The 16,088-nt window shown below is 36.3% G+C and overlaps 1 protein-coding gene across 1 annotated transcript in view; it reads left to right on the top strand.

Annotated features, from left to right (window-relative positions):
- The window catches only part of LOC111147863 (TRK-fused gene), a 42,785-nt gene that overhangs the window by 25,802 nt on the left and 895 nt on the right, over positions 1-16,088 (top strand). The window contains exon 8 of the mRNA XM_022504131.1: positions 12,677-12,775. Within this exon, the coding sequence (XP_022359839.1) occupies positions 12,677-12,775 (99 nt within the window). The remainder of the gene's footprint in view (positions 1-12,676; positions 12,776-16,088) is intronic.

Raw genomic sequence — 16,088 nt, 5'->3', positions numbered from 1 at the left:
TGAATAGTCTTTTAAAATCACTTTTATTACATAAATTTTGAAACCTAAACAGAAGTGGAACTAAAATAATGAACTCCTTATGGATCCATCATGCAGCCTCAACACTTACCGATGTTTTGGGTTTCTTTTTTCATCTATCCTTCTTGCCCTGCCCTCCTTTTTTAACTTGCTGGGGTATTTTAAATCAAGTCCTACACCTTATTTCACTCAACTGTTTCAGTATGCATGTGTACTGATAAGCTTTTCTTTTAACATAACAACTGTGCTATTACATCTAACAAAATTAAGTGATTCTTAATGTCATTACATAGTAGTCTGTATTTGAATTTCCTTAATTGTCTCATAATTACCTATTACAGCGATGGCTTGTTCACATCAGGAATATAACTAGATTTACACTTTTCATTTGAGTATGTATCTTTTATTTTTCAGGAGCTGTCACCGCTACATGTTTCCAAAGTTAAAAACTATGTATTTTAATTATCTGTTGCTATGTAACAATTTATCCCAAAACAGATGCTTCAAACTACAAACATTTATTTATTATCTCATGCAGTTTGAAAGAGTCAGGGATCTGGGAATAGCTTGGTTTGTCTCCGAGTGTCCTGAGGTTGCAGTCCTCCGAAGCTTACTCTGAGCTAGAGGATGCACTTCTAAGATGACTCTTTCACATAGTCGTCAGGAGGCTTCAGTTCCTTACAGGGACCTCTCCTAGGCTGCTTAGGTGACCTCATGCCATGGTGCTTTCCACCAGAGAGTAAATGAATGAGCAAGAGAGAGTTAGGGTAGCTGTCTTTTATGACCTGTCCTCAGAAATGTCATGATTTCTGCAATATTCTGTTAATGTGCAGGTCAGCCCTATTGAGTGCGAGGAGGAGATTACACGGGGCAGTGAATGCTCGTGTGTTTATGGCTTATTCTTTGCTCTTTTTGTATTCTGAAGTTAATCTTGCATTTCTAAAAATGAAAAGGATACAAGGAGTACGTGGGCAGAAGTCTTGTGCGAGTGCTCTGATGGGCAGGGGCTAATCCCAGAGGCTGGTGCCACTCTGCGTAACAAAATGCAGTTCCAGGAGTTTCACAAAGACTCTCTGCTTCACCCTAGTCTCTTTCTTCCCTTAGTTAGTAGTTTTTATTATGTTTACTCTAGTGATTCTTCCTGAAAATATAATTCATAAAACATACACACGTATATATTACTCAAAACACAACTTACTCTAAACTATGTCTCTACCTTGCTTTTTCACTTAATAATCTATCCCTTAGTTTCTTTTTTTTTTCCTTAGCTCTCTTCTTATGAGTATGTGAAGTTATTCCTCTGTTTTTACAACTAAACAGACTTTTTTTTCAGTGTTCCAAGATTCATTGTTTATGCACCACGCCCAGTGTTCCATGCAATACGTGCCCTCCTTAATACCCACCACCAGGCTCACCCAGCCTACCACCCCTCCCCTCCAAAACCCTCAATTTGTTTCTCAGAGTCCATAGTCTCTCATGGTTCGTCTCCTGCTCCGATTTCCCCCAACTTACTTCTCGTCTCCTTCTCCCAGTGTCCTCTGTAAACACAGACTTCTTAATTACACTTCTAGCATATTGTGACAGCGTCTGTTTTGGACTTGAATGAAGTAAATAAAAGGAATACTTTGTGTAGAGATAGTAATAAACCTGAATCCTTTAACCCCAGAGGTGACATTTTCGTAATGGGTTTATAGGAACTTAGGAAAAAAATAGAATATGTGCTTGCTTTAAGAATAGTTAGTATTACCTGTCAGTTGTTTTTTTTTAAAGATTTTTTATTTTTATTTATTTGACAGAGATCACAAGTAGGCAGAGAGGCAGGCAGAGAGAGGAGGAAGCAGGCTCCCCACTGAGCAGAGAGCCCGATGTGGGGCTCGATCCCAGGACCCTGGGTTTTTTTTTTCCTCACCTAATAATTCTTAGGGAAGGAGATAAAATTTTTTTGAAAAAACTGGTTTTTAAAATTTCTTTTTGATCCTTCTTTCTGATTTTAAAAATCCATTGGAGCTTGTATTTGGAGCTTGTATTTTTTTTTTTTCCTCACCTAATAATTCTTAGGGAAGGAGATAAAATTTTTTTGAAAAAACTGGTTTTTAAAATTTCTTTTTGATCCTTCTTTCTGATTTTAAAAACCCAAGTATAAAGAGAAAGTAAAATGAACAATTATGCTATATTCAGAGATACTTTTGAACATTTCGGACTGTATGCACATATATTTTTCCCTATTTTGTATTTTTTTTTAGGCTTCACTAAGTATAGATAAAATGGAAACAAATTTTTGTTTATTCCTCTCATAGATACTGTGGATGGTAGGGATGAAAAGCCTGCTGCTTCTGATTCTTCTGGAAAACAGTCTACTCAGGTTATGGCAGCAAGTATGTCAGCTTTTGATCCTTTAAAAAACCAAGATGAAATCAATAAAAATGTCATGTCAGCGTTTGGCTTAACAGATGATCAGGTTTCAGGTAAGTTAGTTCCTCCTTCCCATCCTTCATTTCCTCTCTCCTTCTTTCCATCTCTTTTCCTTCTGTAATAGGATAACATATACAGTGATGTGCATATATCTTAAAGGTTCAGTTCAATAAATTTCTACTTTTGTATATACCTATATAAAACACCAAGTAAGATCAAGATCTAGATGATTTCCAGTACCTGGAAAGCTTTCTTAAGGTATAACCCTACCCTTTAAAGAATAACCACTGTTGGTTGTAGGTAAATTTTATCAAAAGTGGAATTCAGAAAGTTTATAATTTTTTAAAAATCTGAACCATTTCATAATCTTATTTCAGATTTGTTGTAGGATTTAAATTGTATTTCATGTCTTCTCTCTTTGGATGTTAAACTAGAGAAATTTAAATTTTAAATGTAGATTTTGGTTAAAGTGCTTTTGTGTGGAAACTGCTCTTATATGAATAGTTTTAATCTTAAAACAGTACCTATACTATGATTGCTTCTTTTTATTTTTGGCTATCATTTCTATAGTATTTTTTCTGCTTTCTCTCTCTTTAGATTCTGATTACACATACAGCTCTGTAATTTCTATTTGAATCTTTGTATAGTTTATTTTTTTTGAGATTCCTTACCTTTGTATTAAGACTATATTTCTCTTTAACGCCTGCATTTTTAATTCTTTAAAAATATTTATAATTTTTAAAAAATAAAAATATAATAGCTGCTCAGTGTTTGTCTGCTTTGTCCCTGGGCCTGTTTGGAGTACACTTTCTTTTGCCTGCCTTTTTACTCTGAGTATGGGTCACGTTTTCCTGTTTCTTTGCATATCTGATAAATTTTTTATTGAAAACTGGACATGATGGTTAATATGTTTCAGTGACTGATTTTTTGTTACTGTTGCTCTGGCAAGGAGTTAACTCTTTTGGATTCAAACTACTCATTCTTTGTCCTCATGGAATCTAGCAGCTAACATCTCTGCTCAGCCCTTTAAACTCTTGGTGCTGCTTTTTTCCCTGAGCCCTCTTATGTGTTCGCCTCTTAATTTTTGTGGCCTGCCGAGGATTTTAGGCAGAACTTATACGTAGTTTGTAGGTCTCATTCCTTCGGTGGCTCTTTTAATCCAGGGATTTTCCCCCTCAAATTTCTAGCTAGTTGGCCAGCCATGAAGTTGACACTCTGGCTTTCTGCTCTTGGGGCTGCAGAGGTCAGAGCTTACAATTCTCAGTCACTGTAATTCCACTGGGGGTAAACTTTTCTGGTTTCTACTGACATTTGGTTGACTTCCAGTGATTTCAAATAGTTGTTTTCTGCTGTTTTGTCTAGGGTTTTTATTGTTACCTCTGACCATTTACTTTGCCATTATTAGTAATTGGAAATATAGGATTCAGTCTATTTTATTTTTCTTTGAGACTTTTATGGGACTATTCACTAAGTAGAATTATGTGAAATTCTGGAAAGACAAAATGTGTATATGATGATGTATGTTCTTTGCGAACGAAGACATCACACAAGTGATACATCTGAAAAACACTTTTTAGAGCAACTGAAATTTGAGTTAATGGTATGGCTTCTTAATATTTGAGACTTCAAGAAATGGCGGGTAGAGGGTCAATAGTTTTATTTATATATATATATATGTATATATACATATATATATATAAAGTCAGGCTTAAAATTTTGATTAGAATATAGTATATGCCATACCAGAATAACATGATTAATATGATTGACATTATTTGAAGGACATTTTTCTAGTAGCCTTGGATGTTGAAGTAAGAAAAACTGTGCACATAGAAAATGCCAGGATGCTTTCTGATTATTCACGTCTGCTGTTGTGAAAAGCTTGACTGCAGTAGTGAATGAGGACATGGGAAGGAGGAATAGAATATTGTAAAGATAGGATGGGCAGCATTAACTAATAGGTTACAGACAAGAGAGAAAAGAGGGATCAAAATAATGTACTGTTTTAGGTCAGTAATGCAGTGTCTTTTGTAGGAGACTAGATGTGTGTATCTACATTATGTGAATATCAGTAACATGAGCGCTTGGCCATTTTACTCTGGTAACCCATCAGTTTCTCCTGCATTACCAGTTTGTTCGCCTAGTTCAGTTCTCATCAGTACTTGGACTACCATTGGCCAGCTACACAATTGCCTAATACAGTGCTAAATTCTGGGATCCACCAGTGCAGAGGATAGAGGTTTACTCTCAGGGAACTTAGCTAGTAATAACAAGTCCCTATGGGGAACTTACTAAATGGTCATCAGTTTCATAAGCTCTTAGGATATAATCACTTTCATAAATATTTGCTATAAGCGCTTGTTAACTCCTGATCCTTAATGAAGTAGAAGTGGGTTATTTCTTTGTACAGATGAGGAAACTGAGGCACAGAAAGAGATAAGTGTGTCTAGAATCTGAGAGCTACTACGTGGCAACACTGGCATTTGAACCTAGGCAGTCTGGCTCCATAGTCTGAGCTTTTAACCACTCTTCTGTATTACCCAATAGAGAGAACTTATAGGAATAAACGTATCTGTAGTTGTCTCTGGAGTATTGTCTTTGTTGCAAGACTGGAGCTGTAGCTAACTTTTTCCATTTACTTCTTTGTTCATTACTTTAGAAGAATTTGAGTGACTCCAGGAATTTGAGAGGTAGTCTTTGAAAGGCAGACAAAAAGAATCAGAAAGGAGCCTGGCCCAAATAGCTTGTGTAACCTAAGGGAAAGATGGGAGTTATTCACAGATACAAAGTAGAAGTTGGTGAGGGTCATAATAAAAGTATACTTTATGGAAGTTCACAAGTGGAAAAAAGTATTCATGGGTGAAGAGGGCTTACTGGAGTAGTACCTGCGATTTAAAGAACATCGAATTTAGAAAACATGAAAATGGGAGTGTAGGGAACAGTGATACATGGAGGGAGAAAAAAATATACTGTGGGACTAGGGAGTAGGTTAGTTTCAGCTGAAGGGGGTTTATAGGAGGAGGAATTGTGAGATACAATGTTTGGACCCTTGAATACCAAACTAGAGGGTTGAACTTGATTATGGGCAATGGAGACCCATTGAAGAATGAAATACTTTTGGTTGATCTACAAAATAAATTAGATGGCATGAGGTAGAGGATAGTGTTATTGCAGAGATGAGTTTTGATTTTTGCAGGGGGAGTTCAGGATTTAGGAATATAATACTCTACACTTTAGAGGGAAGGGTTTCCAGTTGTAGTTTTGGATTAAGAGAGTGGAGCAAAGGAAAAAGTGAAGTGTACACATACACTATAAAAAGCAGCACTTGTGGTTATGCTTATTCTCTAGTACTTCCCATTTTTAGTATCTTTCAAGCAAACTTATTAATTGAGCTTGTTGCGGAAAGGTCTTGTATTAGAGTCTAAACTGGCTTGTCATGACCATTTAGGGCCACCCAGTGCTCCTGCAGAAGACCGTTCAGGAACACCCGACAGCATCGCTTCCTCCTCCTCTGCAGCTCACCCGCCAGGAGTTCAGCCACAGCAGCCCCCGTATACAGGAGCTCAGACACAAGCAGGTCAGAATGAAGGTAAAATAGAAATAAGAGCACCTCTTTGGGGAGGTAAATGTGCAGAGATGTTTATGGCAGCCTTGTTGGTGATGGTAAAGAGCTTACATAAGTATTCGTGCTATGAGTATGATTGTAAAAATTTTTGATTTACTGATATGGAATGCTTTTGGGTTAAAAGTCAGTATGCTTCTGATTATTGAAAAGAAAAAAAAAACCCAAAAAAGTGCTTATGTGAATATAAATACATGGCAGAAGATCAGGAAGGAGTCATACCAGTTACCTGTCAGTGGTAACCAGGGGGCCAGAGGTGACCCACTGAGGTGGCATTTCATTTTGCCTAATACTTAAGGTGCTGTTTTATTTCTTTCTCCCTTCCCTTCTTGCATGTTTATTATTTTTATAATTGGAAAGATTTTGAAAATAGAGGTAGAGCATAACTTAAGTGTAGTTCTTTTGTAAGATAAATAGCCCTTTAAATTTTTGTGCAATTAGCAATATGCCTTTTGTGGAAAAAAAAAAAGCAGTGTATTTTAAATCAAACTTGTCTTCTCTAAATGATATGTCCTTGGATGAGCAATTCAGTCTCTCTGGGTTTTAATATTCTCTCACTCTCAATTAGGAAAATTGGACAAAACTATTGGTACTAAAAGAATGTCTCTAGTGCCGATTGAAATATAGTTGAAAGCTCACTGTTTAAACAGGTAAAAGGCTCATTACCATGGGTGAAGGGGATTGAGAGGTCACAAGCTCAGTACAGCAGGCACTGAAGTTTAAAAACTATATACATTCTACTTTAAAACAAACACCAGGTGGTGCTTTAACTACTTTTATAAAGGGACCAAGTGGTGGTATGGTGTTTTTTCAGCATCAGAATAAGTGACTGAGTTTATCAATCATATTTAAAAAAAAAATTTATAGTCTAAAATGAACGGATTTCGTAATAGAGTAATTTTTGTAATAGAGTCCTAATCATTCTGTGGTTGTATTTTAGAGTCGTCCTGCTAGATGAATTCTAGGCTTAGGGTCTAGCAGGTGGCAGTTTGCTGGTAAGTGGGAGAAATGTCTTACTGCTTCAGCCTCTTGTCAACCAAGTTTATAGTTTTCATTTTGTATTAAGGTGAAACCGCCCAAACCGGAATAAATGGAACTGAAGCAGATGTAGGCTGAAACAGGGAGGCAAAGCAGAGTTTGGATATGATGGGACTTAAGTTGTTAAATTCCATAAAAGGGGCCTTGGAATCGTAAATATTTTTTCTAAGAACTTTAATCTTTATTTATTTATTTATTTATTTGTCAGGGACAGAGGGAGAGAGAGCGAGCGAGCACAGGCAGACAGAGAGGCAGGCAGAGGCAGAGGGAGAAGCAGGTTCCCTGCCGAGCAAGGAGCCCGATGTGGGACTCGATCCCAGGATACTGGGATCATGACCTGAGCCGAAGGCAACTGCTTAACCATCTGAGCCACCCAGGCGTCCCTAAGAACTTTAATCTTAATATGTTCTCAGTTCAGGTGAACTGACATCATTTTTTTCTTTTTTTTAATCCCATCTTAAGCGGTATATACTATTGCAGAATGACAGTTGGAAGGATAATTGTACCAAATAATGTTTGCTTGTTCACTTATAAAGAAATGAGATTTAATGCTCCCTCTTAATGTCTCACATTATTTTATTGTTTATTTTAATTAAAAATTATTTTCAAATAGGTAAAAATTTTAAAATATAAGAGGTTAAACAGTGAAAATTAAATATTGTCTATCCCACCTCTGATGTCTAGCAACCAGGTTCCTTTTTCTGGAAGCATCAAGTTAGTTTGCTATGCACTGAATTCCTTTAGGATGGCATTAACTCTGTGCCTTGCTGAAACTGTTTTTTGTTTGTTTGTTTTTTTTTTGGTTTAACATACACTATAAAAACATACACTATAAAAATTGTACAGTTATTAGTAGGTGACGTCAGTCAGTAGCTTTCGGGAGGTGAATCTCTAGAGCATGCTGTCCAGAAGAAATACAGTGGAAGTCATAAGTACTTTTTTTTTATCACATTTAAGAAAGTTTTTAAAAAGCTAAAACTAATGTTGATTATACATTTTACTTAATGCAGTATCGGTGTATCGACCTGTCATTATTACTAAGTTTTTAATTTTTTTTTGAAGTTATTAATGTTTTACATCCTATTTTTTGTACTGCACATTGGAAATCTAGGGCGTGACACCACTTAGAAACACTTCAAAAACCCATACAGGATGTTTAGTTAAGACTAGCTGCATTTTGGTGCTTAATGGCCGTATGTGGCTGCTGCCTGTTGTATTGGATAGCACAGCTCTAGGTTAAGATGTCAGTTACTTACAGGATAAATTATAGGCTATTTTAATGAATACTTTTTGACATATGGTATATAGTGAGTCCCTGACATCATCACCAGTTAGATCAGCTACTAATTAGAATTTGAATATAATATTCACCAAAAATCTATTACTAATAATAGGTTAACATAACAATCTCTTAGAATAGAATACAAAATAATCTAAAAACAAATCTGAATTATTTTACTTAAATACCATAAAAGGGATCTTGGAATTGTAACATGTAAAGCATGAAAAAGGATAATAATGTCCGCTTTGTTTCTTTTCATGATGCTCAACATTCTGTTGATCTTTTTAATCAAACATATTAAGACTTAAATCCTTGGGCGGGGGGGAAGTTGCTGTTACTGGAAAACTATGTGCAGTTGAGTAGTTGCCAAAAACATGGAAGTAAGTGTTGAGGACACAGAGAAGAGCATTAAAAAAATCATCAGAGACCAGGAGGTATTGCTGTTTGACAAACCAAAAAGGTGAAAAGGATATAATTAAAATAAGTAAAATCCTGTGACAAGATAATATGACCTGAATAGTCTTTTAAAATCACTTTTATTACATAAATTTTGAAACCTAAACAGAAGTGGAACTAAAATAATGAACTCCTTATGGATCCATCATGCAGCCTCAACACTTACCGATGTTTTGGGTTTCTTTTTTCATCTATCCTTCTTGCCCTGCCCTCCTTTTTTAACTTGCTGGGGTATTTTAAATCAAGTCCTACACCTTATTTCACTCAACTGTTTCAGTATGCATGTGTACTGATAAGCTTTTCTTTTAACATAACAACTGTGCTATTACATCTAACAAAATTAAGTGATTCTTAATGTCATTACATAGTAGTCTGTATTTGAATTTCCTTAATTGTCTCATAATTACCTATTACAGCGATGGCTTGTTCACATCAGGAATATAACTAGATTTACACTTTTCATTTGAGTATGTATCTTTTATTTTTCAGGAGCTGTCACCGCTACATGTTTCCAAAGTTAAAAACTATGTATTTTAATTATCTGTTGCTATGTAACAATTTATCCCAAAACAGATGCTTCAAACTACAAACATTTATTTATTATCTCATGCAGTTTGAAAGAGTCAGGGATCTGGGAATAGCTTGGTTTGTCTCCGAGTGTCCTGAGGTTGCAGTCCTCCGAAGCTTACTCTGAGCTAGAGGATGCACTTCTAAGATGACTCTTTCACATAGTCGTCAGGAGGCTTCAGTTCCTTACAGGGACCTCTCCTAGGCTGCTTAGGTGACCTCATGCCATGGTGCTTTCCACCAGAGAGTAAATGAATGAGCAAGAGAGAGTTAGGGTAGCTGTCTTTTATGACCTGTCCTCAGAAATGTCATGATTTCTGCAATATTCTGTTAATGTGCAGGTCAGCCCTATTGAGTGCGAGGAGGAGATTACACGGGGCAGTGAATGCTCGTGTGTTTATGGCTTATTCTTTGCTCTTTTTGTATTCTGAAGTTAATCTTGCATTTCTAAAAATGAAAAGGATACAAGGAGTACGTGGGCAGAAGTCTTGTGCGAGTGCTCTGATGGGCAGGGGCTAATCCCAGAGGCTGGTGCCACTCTGCGTAACAAAATGCAGTTCCAGGAGTTTCACAAAGACTCTCTGCTTCACCCTAGTCTCTTTCTTCCCTTAGTTAGTAGTTTTTATTATGTTTACTCTAGTGATTCTTCCTGAAAATATAATTCATAAAACATACACACGTATATATTACTCAAAACACAACTTACTCTAAACTATGTCTCTACCTTGCTTTTTCACTTAATAATCTATCCCTTAGTTTCTTTTTTTTTTCCTTAGCTCTCTTCTTATGAGTATGTGAAGTTATTCCTCTGTTTTTACAACTAAACAGACTTTTTTTTCAGTGTTCCAAGATTCATTGTTTATGCACCACGCCCAGTGTTCCATGCAATACGTGCCCTCCTTAATACCCACCACCAGGCTCACCCAGCCTACCACCCCTCCCCTCCAAAACCCTCAATTTGTTTCTCAGAGTCCATAGTCTCTCATGGTTCGTCTCCTGCTCCGATTTCCCCCAACTTACTTCTCGTCTCCTTCTCCCAGTGTCCTCTGTAAACACAGACTTCTTAATTACACTTCTAGCATATTGTGACAGCGTCTGTTTTGGACTTGAATGAAGTAAATAAAAGGAATACTTTGTGTAGAGATAGTAATAAACCTGAATCCTTTAACCCCAGAGGTGACATTTTCGTAATGGGTTTATAGGAACTTAGGAAAAAAATAGAATATGTGCTTGCTTTAAGAATAGTTAGTATTACCTGTCAGTTGTTTTTTTTTAAAGATTTTTTATTTTTATTTATTTGACAGAGATCACAAGTAGGCAGAGAGGCAGGCAGAGAGAGGAGGAAGCAGGCTCCCCACTGAGCAGAGAGCCCGATGTGGGGCTCGATCCCAGGACCCTGGGATCATGAACTGAGCCGAAGGCAGAGGCTTTAACCCACTGAGCCACTCAGGCACCCCTACCTGTCAGTTTTTATTGAGGAAAACAGTTAGGCTGTAAAATCACTAATGACAATAGCCTATTACATGGAGCCTTAATCTCAGCTTTTTTGATGATACCTAAGTTAATATTTATATTAAATGAGATAATGTATACAGAACTTCTTTTATAACTAAAGCTGTAGAGTTTTGCCTGCATTCCAGTGAGGGTTCATATTAGCTGCGTTGACCCCAGGTAAATTGCTTAATTTTTCTATACCTGCAATAGAGATTGCTAATAAGGTTTACTACCCCCACCGCCATGTATTTATTACCTGTTCTGTTCTTTCCTCATTTTTGTACTGTAGAGGTAATCATTTTGGTTTCTCAGAATTAGAACCTATTATCATACTGTTGTACATATCTTTCCCTTTTGATTATATTTCTGTACCAGATTCTGATTACTTTTGTTCTGAAATTTAGTTATGAACTACAATCTAGCATTAAAGTGGTATCTTCCAAGATAGTTAACTCCTGTGCTACCTTTTGTGCTCTCTGTAGGTCTTAAACCATTAGGAAAGCATTTAAGAAACTTCTATCAGTTTTTTTATTGTTGTATTTGGGAAAAGAATAGTTAAGAGTGTGTGTGTATGTATATATATATACATACACATACATATAAATATATATAGTTAAAAAGTAGATTTTATTTCTATCATAAAAAGCAGACAACTGCTTGCTAGGAAATAAGCTAGGAAAAAAGTACAGGCATATCTCATTCAGTGCTGCAGTACGTAGGGCTGAGTGGGGAGCCCAGTAGAGTGAGCTCTGTCCCTTGATTTCAGGCTGTGAGTGCTAGCTGCCTTTGGTTCCTCGTTTGAGTGGTGGCACTAAGATAATGGGACTTTTTCACTTGTCCCTTTCTGCCAGAAATAGGTTATTTATGCATAATCTTTTAATTAACAGCAGGTAGTTTGAATATTTATGAAAGAATTAGCCAGTGTATAATTGAAGATCTAAATATTAGTTAGCTATTAGAATGCAAGTTTTATTGCTAGTCTAGGTATTAGATCTAGCTGAATCCACTGTCAGGACAAGAGTAAAGTAGTAGAGATGAGAAAGATGTGGACCAATAAATCCTTGGTTGTTTAGAAAGAATGCAAGTGGTAACAGTGTCCCAAAGGTTTTTCTGTAGGAACTGTGATCACCTGACCCCCAAACAGGACTCTCATTTTCCAGTATACATCCCCAGTCTTAAACAGGTCTGCCGTGCTCAACAAGTGTACAGTGAGGGAACATTCAGATTTACCAGATGTCACATGATGGGGCGAGGACGTTCAGATGATGGAAAAGCACACTGTCGTCAGATGCTACAGGTGTCTTTGAGGTCTGCCATGAAAGATGTCTCCTAGTTCCTTGTTACCAGAGTCTGTTCATATGGTAACAAAGGTTCAAACCTTTAGAATAAATACAGTGTTTAGGGAGAGATGTAGGAGCTACTAATTGTATTTGTTCCTTTCCTCAGATTTTTATTTCTTGATTTTTGACTTGGTTGATTTTTACAGAACATAAGCAGTACCTGTCTGTTGGCAGTGGGGTTCGAAAGCTTTTGTTTTTCTGGAATTTTTGAGTGACCACACTAGTGGTGTTTGCTGCCGCTGCCGAGTTCCCTGCAGTCGGTCCACAGCACAGCAGCTACGTTCAGTTCGTTCTTTGTTTTGCAGCGCTTCAGCGGGAACAGACATCCTTGGGTCTTGTTGCTGAGTGTATTTATGTGTTTGGGTGGGGAAAGAATTAAATGTGCTTTAAAAATATTTCTCTCTGCCAAATGGAACCTACTTCTTTCCCCTGTCTTGTCTTTTTTAGGTCCGATGTACCAGCAGTACCCGCAGCAGGCCGGCTACGGGGCTCAGCCCCCGCAGGCGCCGCCTCAGCCGCCCCAGCAGTACGGGATTCAGTATTCAGGTGAGCGCGCGTCCAGAGGGAGGTGACTCATTGGTTGTGAGCTGTTTCTGTACTCATTACACTTTGATCCTTTCCTCTTAACTCCTTGATTTGTAGTACTTACATTGTCATAGGAGGTGTTAAGTATTTCTTTGTGGGAGGAAATACATTTGTTTATTTTTAAAGTTTTGCATAAATAGTTAAGTTAGCATTTCAGTCAACAGTCACAGTAGATGATTTTTTAATAACTTATAGTTTGAAAACATTTGTAACACAAGCTATCTTATACTGAAATGATCTACTTACCTCTTGGGTGACTCAGAACAGCAAAAATGCAAGATTTTTTCACCCATTGTATGTCACATGTAATTCCATTGTATTGTAAAAATATTAACATTTTCCTCATACATGAAAAGGCAATCTTAATAAATAAGAACCAAATTAAGCTACTTAGGTTTTTAAATCTCCCGAAGTATGTGGGAATACAAAAATAGGCCAAAAAAATAAACTTGTGTCAAATGTAGTCCGGGCAGCTAAGAATATTGAATGTAGGCATTCTGGGTATTTTCTTTTACCTTTTGTCCACTGAAGATTATCCATATTTAAATATGAAATCTCTAGTGTAGCTTTGACTGTGATCATTATAAATCAGGTAACTTTATATTTGTTGTATCAGAGAGGGAGTTTATGTTTAACTCATGTTTCACAGCCAAAGATTTAAGTATCAAAAGTTCATATAATTAAAAATAATTTATCTAAGTTGAATCTTGCCTAAAATTCTGTTTTACAGAGTTTTATAGTTCAATAAGAGCAGGAATTAGCAAACTATAGTCATGGACCAAATATGGCATGTCACCAGTTTTTGTGAATTAAGTTTTATTGGAACACATCTACACCTGTTCATTTCTGTGCTGTCTGTTGCTCTGTCGTGGCAGAGCTGAGTAGTTGCAGCTAAGACTGTGTGGCCAACAAAACCTAGAATATTTACTCTCAGGTTGTCCAAACAAAGTGTCATGACTTCTGCACAAGTCCATAAAATTCCATCTTTAATTGAAGTTTGGACATATTTTAGCGCATGTAGCAGTTTTCATATGGATTGTATTTGCTATAGAGTGATTTAACCTATAGCTGTTTTTAATTATGTAAAATAGGTGGGATGAATTTAAGCTTGGATTATGATATTAGAATTATTTTAGGTTTGCAGTCCTTTAAAGTCAGAGTGTTATAAATTATATAATTTGTAGAAATAATAGATATCAGAGCTGAAAAGACCTAGTCATCATTCTAATTCAGGGGTTTTCAACTCCCTCTGTGCTTCAGAATCACCTGGAGAGCTTTTTTTGAAAGTTAAAGGTGCCTAGGCTCTACTCCCAGATATTTTGTTTCATTTGGTTAGGAATGGGACTCGGGCTTTGATATTTTAAAAGCATTGTAAGTCATTCTAAAGTGTAGGCAGGGTTGAAAACTTTTTGTACTTGTCTAGCCAACTCATTTTAAAAAAGAGGCAGTTGTAACGGGTTCAGAAAGGTTGTGACACATGAAGGACATGCAGCCATTCAGTGGGGGAGCTCAGAGTCGGTGTATTTGACTTTGCTGTTAATTAATATCATTCTGCATTCTCCAGCCTAGGGCAGTGGTAGCAGACTTACCTGCCATAAGAGGCTAGATAGTAAGTATTTTAGACTTTGTGGATCATATGATCCCTTGTCCTACACTATTCATTAATTTTTTAAAAAAATCACATAATTTCCATTTCTTGAGATTTTTGTTGTTCTTCAAAGTTGTTTTTCAAGGGAGAGGGTGGGGCTGTACACATAATAGAAGCACTGCCACATTATGATCAAAGAGTAATAGGTTGCTAATGAAATGGCATTAGGCCCGTAGGAGTTATTCCCTCTGTTGAGAAATAATTAAGGATTTGGTTGTTCCCAGCCTCAGTTAAAAAGCCAGTCTGGATTTGAGCTGCCAGGATGAAAAGGCAGCAGTATTTTGCTCAGAGTCTTAACTTGCATAGACATTTTCAGTGTAAAAGCTGAGTTCTTCTGTTTCTTCAAAAACTTACAGTTAAAAAAATGAAGCAAATAAATTTTATATAGAGGATAGGAGAAGTTGTATAACATTCAAGATTTTATCATGAATTGACTTCAGTATTTGAATGCTACCGTAAGTAAAATGCCTTAGATGCTTAATTTACTTATTAAAAGTTAAGCTTGTTCTTAATGATTTTAGTCAGCGTCTTCACTCGAGTAAAATTTAGTTTTCCAATCATCATTTTTGTATTTCTGATCCCACTAGTCCTATTAACTTGAATTTGATTGGGAGATGTGGAAATAGTCAACTAAGTACTCTGCTTGGAGACTGTAAGTGGTGGTGGTAACATTGAACCATTTTTGACACTGTTGGTTTGGCAGTTTCCCTCTGCTTTTCCAGTTTTACTCATGGACTATGTCAGAAAGGTTTCTTTCATGAGTAAATTTTGAACCCAGGTTCAAGGTGAGTTCAGAATATACTCAAATTCATTCAATCCTTTTTTTTTAATTTAAATGCAGGGTTGTACATATTTTAATTATTTTCTTATGTATCTGGTATTTAATGCTGACAGGATTCCAGTCATTGGAGAGGTTTCATTGCAAGTAGCTGCAGGTGTGTTTCATGGTAGAGATAAAAGATTTTAGTGAAGCAGACTTGTTCTTTAAAAAAATTTAAAAAAAATCCTAGTAAATAATGCATATAGATGTTGATATTGTGGGGCAATATCATGTGCTTTTTATGTGTTATGCTGTTACTACTAAGTCAGAATTCTGAGTTATAAAGGCAAAACATCAGATACCAAATCTAAAAGAATTTAAGGATTGTGAAAGTGGGTACATAATGTTCATTCTTAAATGGCTTGGTTTTTATAGAGTGAGTGAACCTTAAAGCATCTCATTAGCACAATAAGATGTATTTGTAGCATCATTGCTTCATTTAAAAATATTCATTGTCTCAATGTGTTTTTACTTGGTACAGCTGTTAAGTAGGCCTCCCCTCTACACCAGGTTAATGACTAGCTTTACATTAATTCCTGCATTTATCATTTGAGCATCTATTCTACACTAGGAATTATGCTAGAACAGGTATTTGCTCTTAGGGATTATGTAGTCTAGAAACATTTGTAATGAAGAAATATATAGTGGTTTCAATTTAGATTAGAGGGTTTAAAAATTGTTTAGAAATAACCTTTTTTTGATACTGCTTGGTTTTGAAGTAATATTGTATGATGGACTATATATTACCTTACTTGTTCTATGAATACTTAGGAATGAGTTTCAATTTCTCATCTTTTTTGGTCCAT

This window comes from Enhydra lutris, unplaced genomic scaffold, assembly GCF_002288905.1.
Source record: "Enhydra lutris kenyoni isolate GAN:26980312 unplaced genomic scaffold, ASM228890v2 scaffoldscaffold2, whole genome shotgun sequence".
In the NCBI taxonomy this organism is placed as follows: Eukaryota; Metazoa; Chordata; class Mammalia; order Carnivora; family Mustelidae; genus Enhydra; species Enhydra lutris.
The sequence above is the reverse complement of the archived record's forward strand: the minus strand, read 5'-3'. Positions and strand labels throughout refer to the sequence as shown.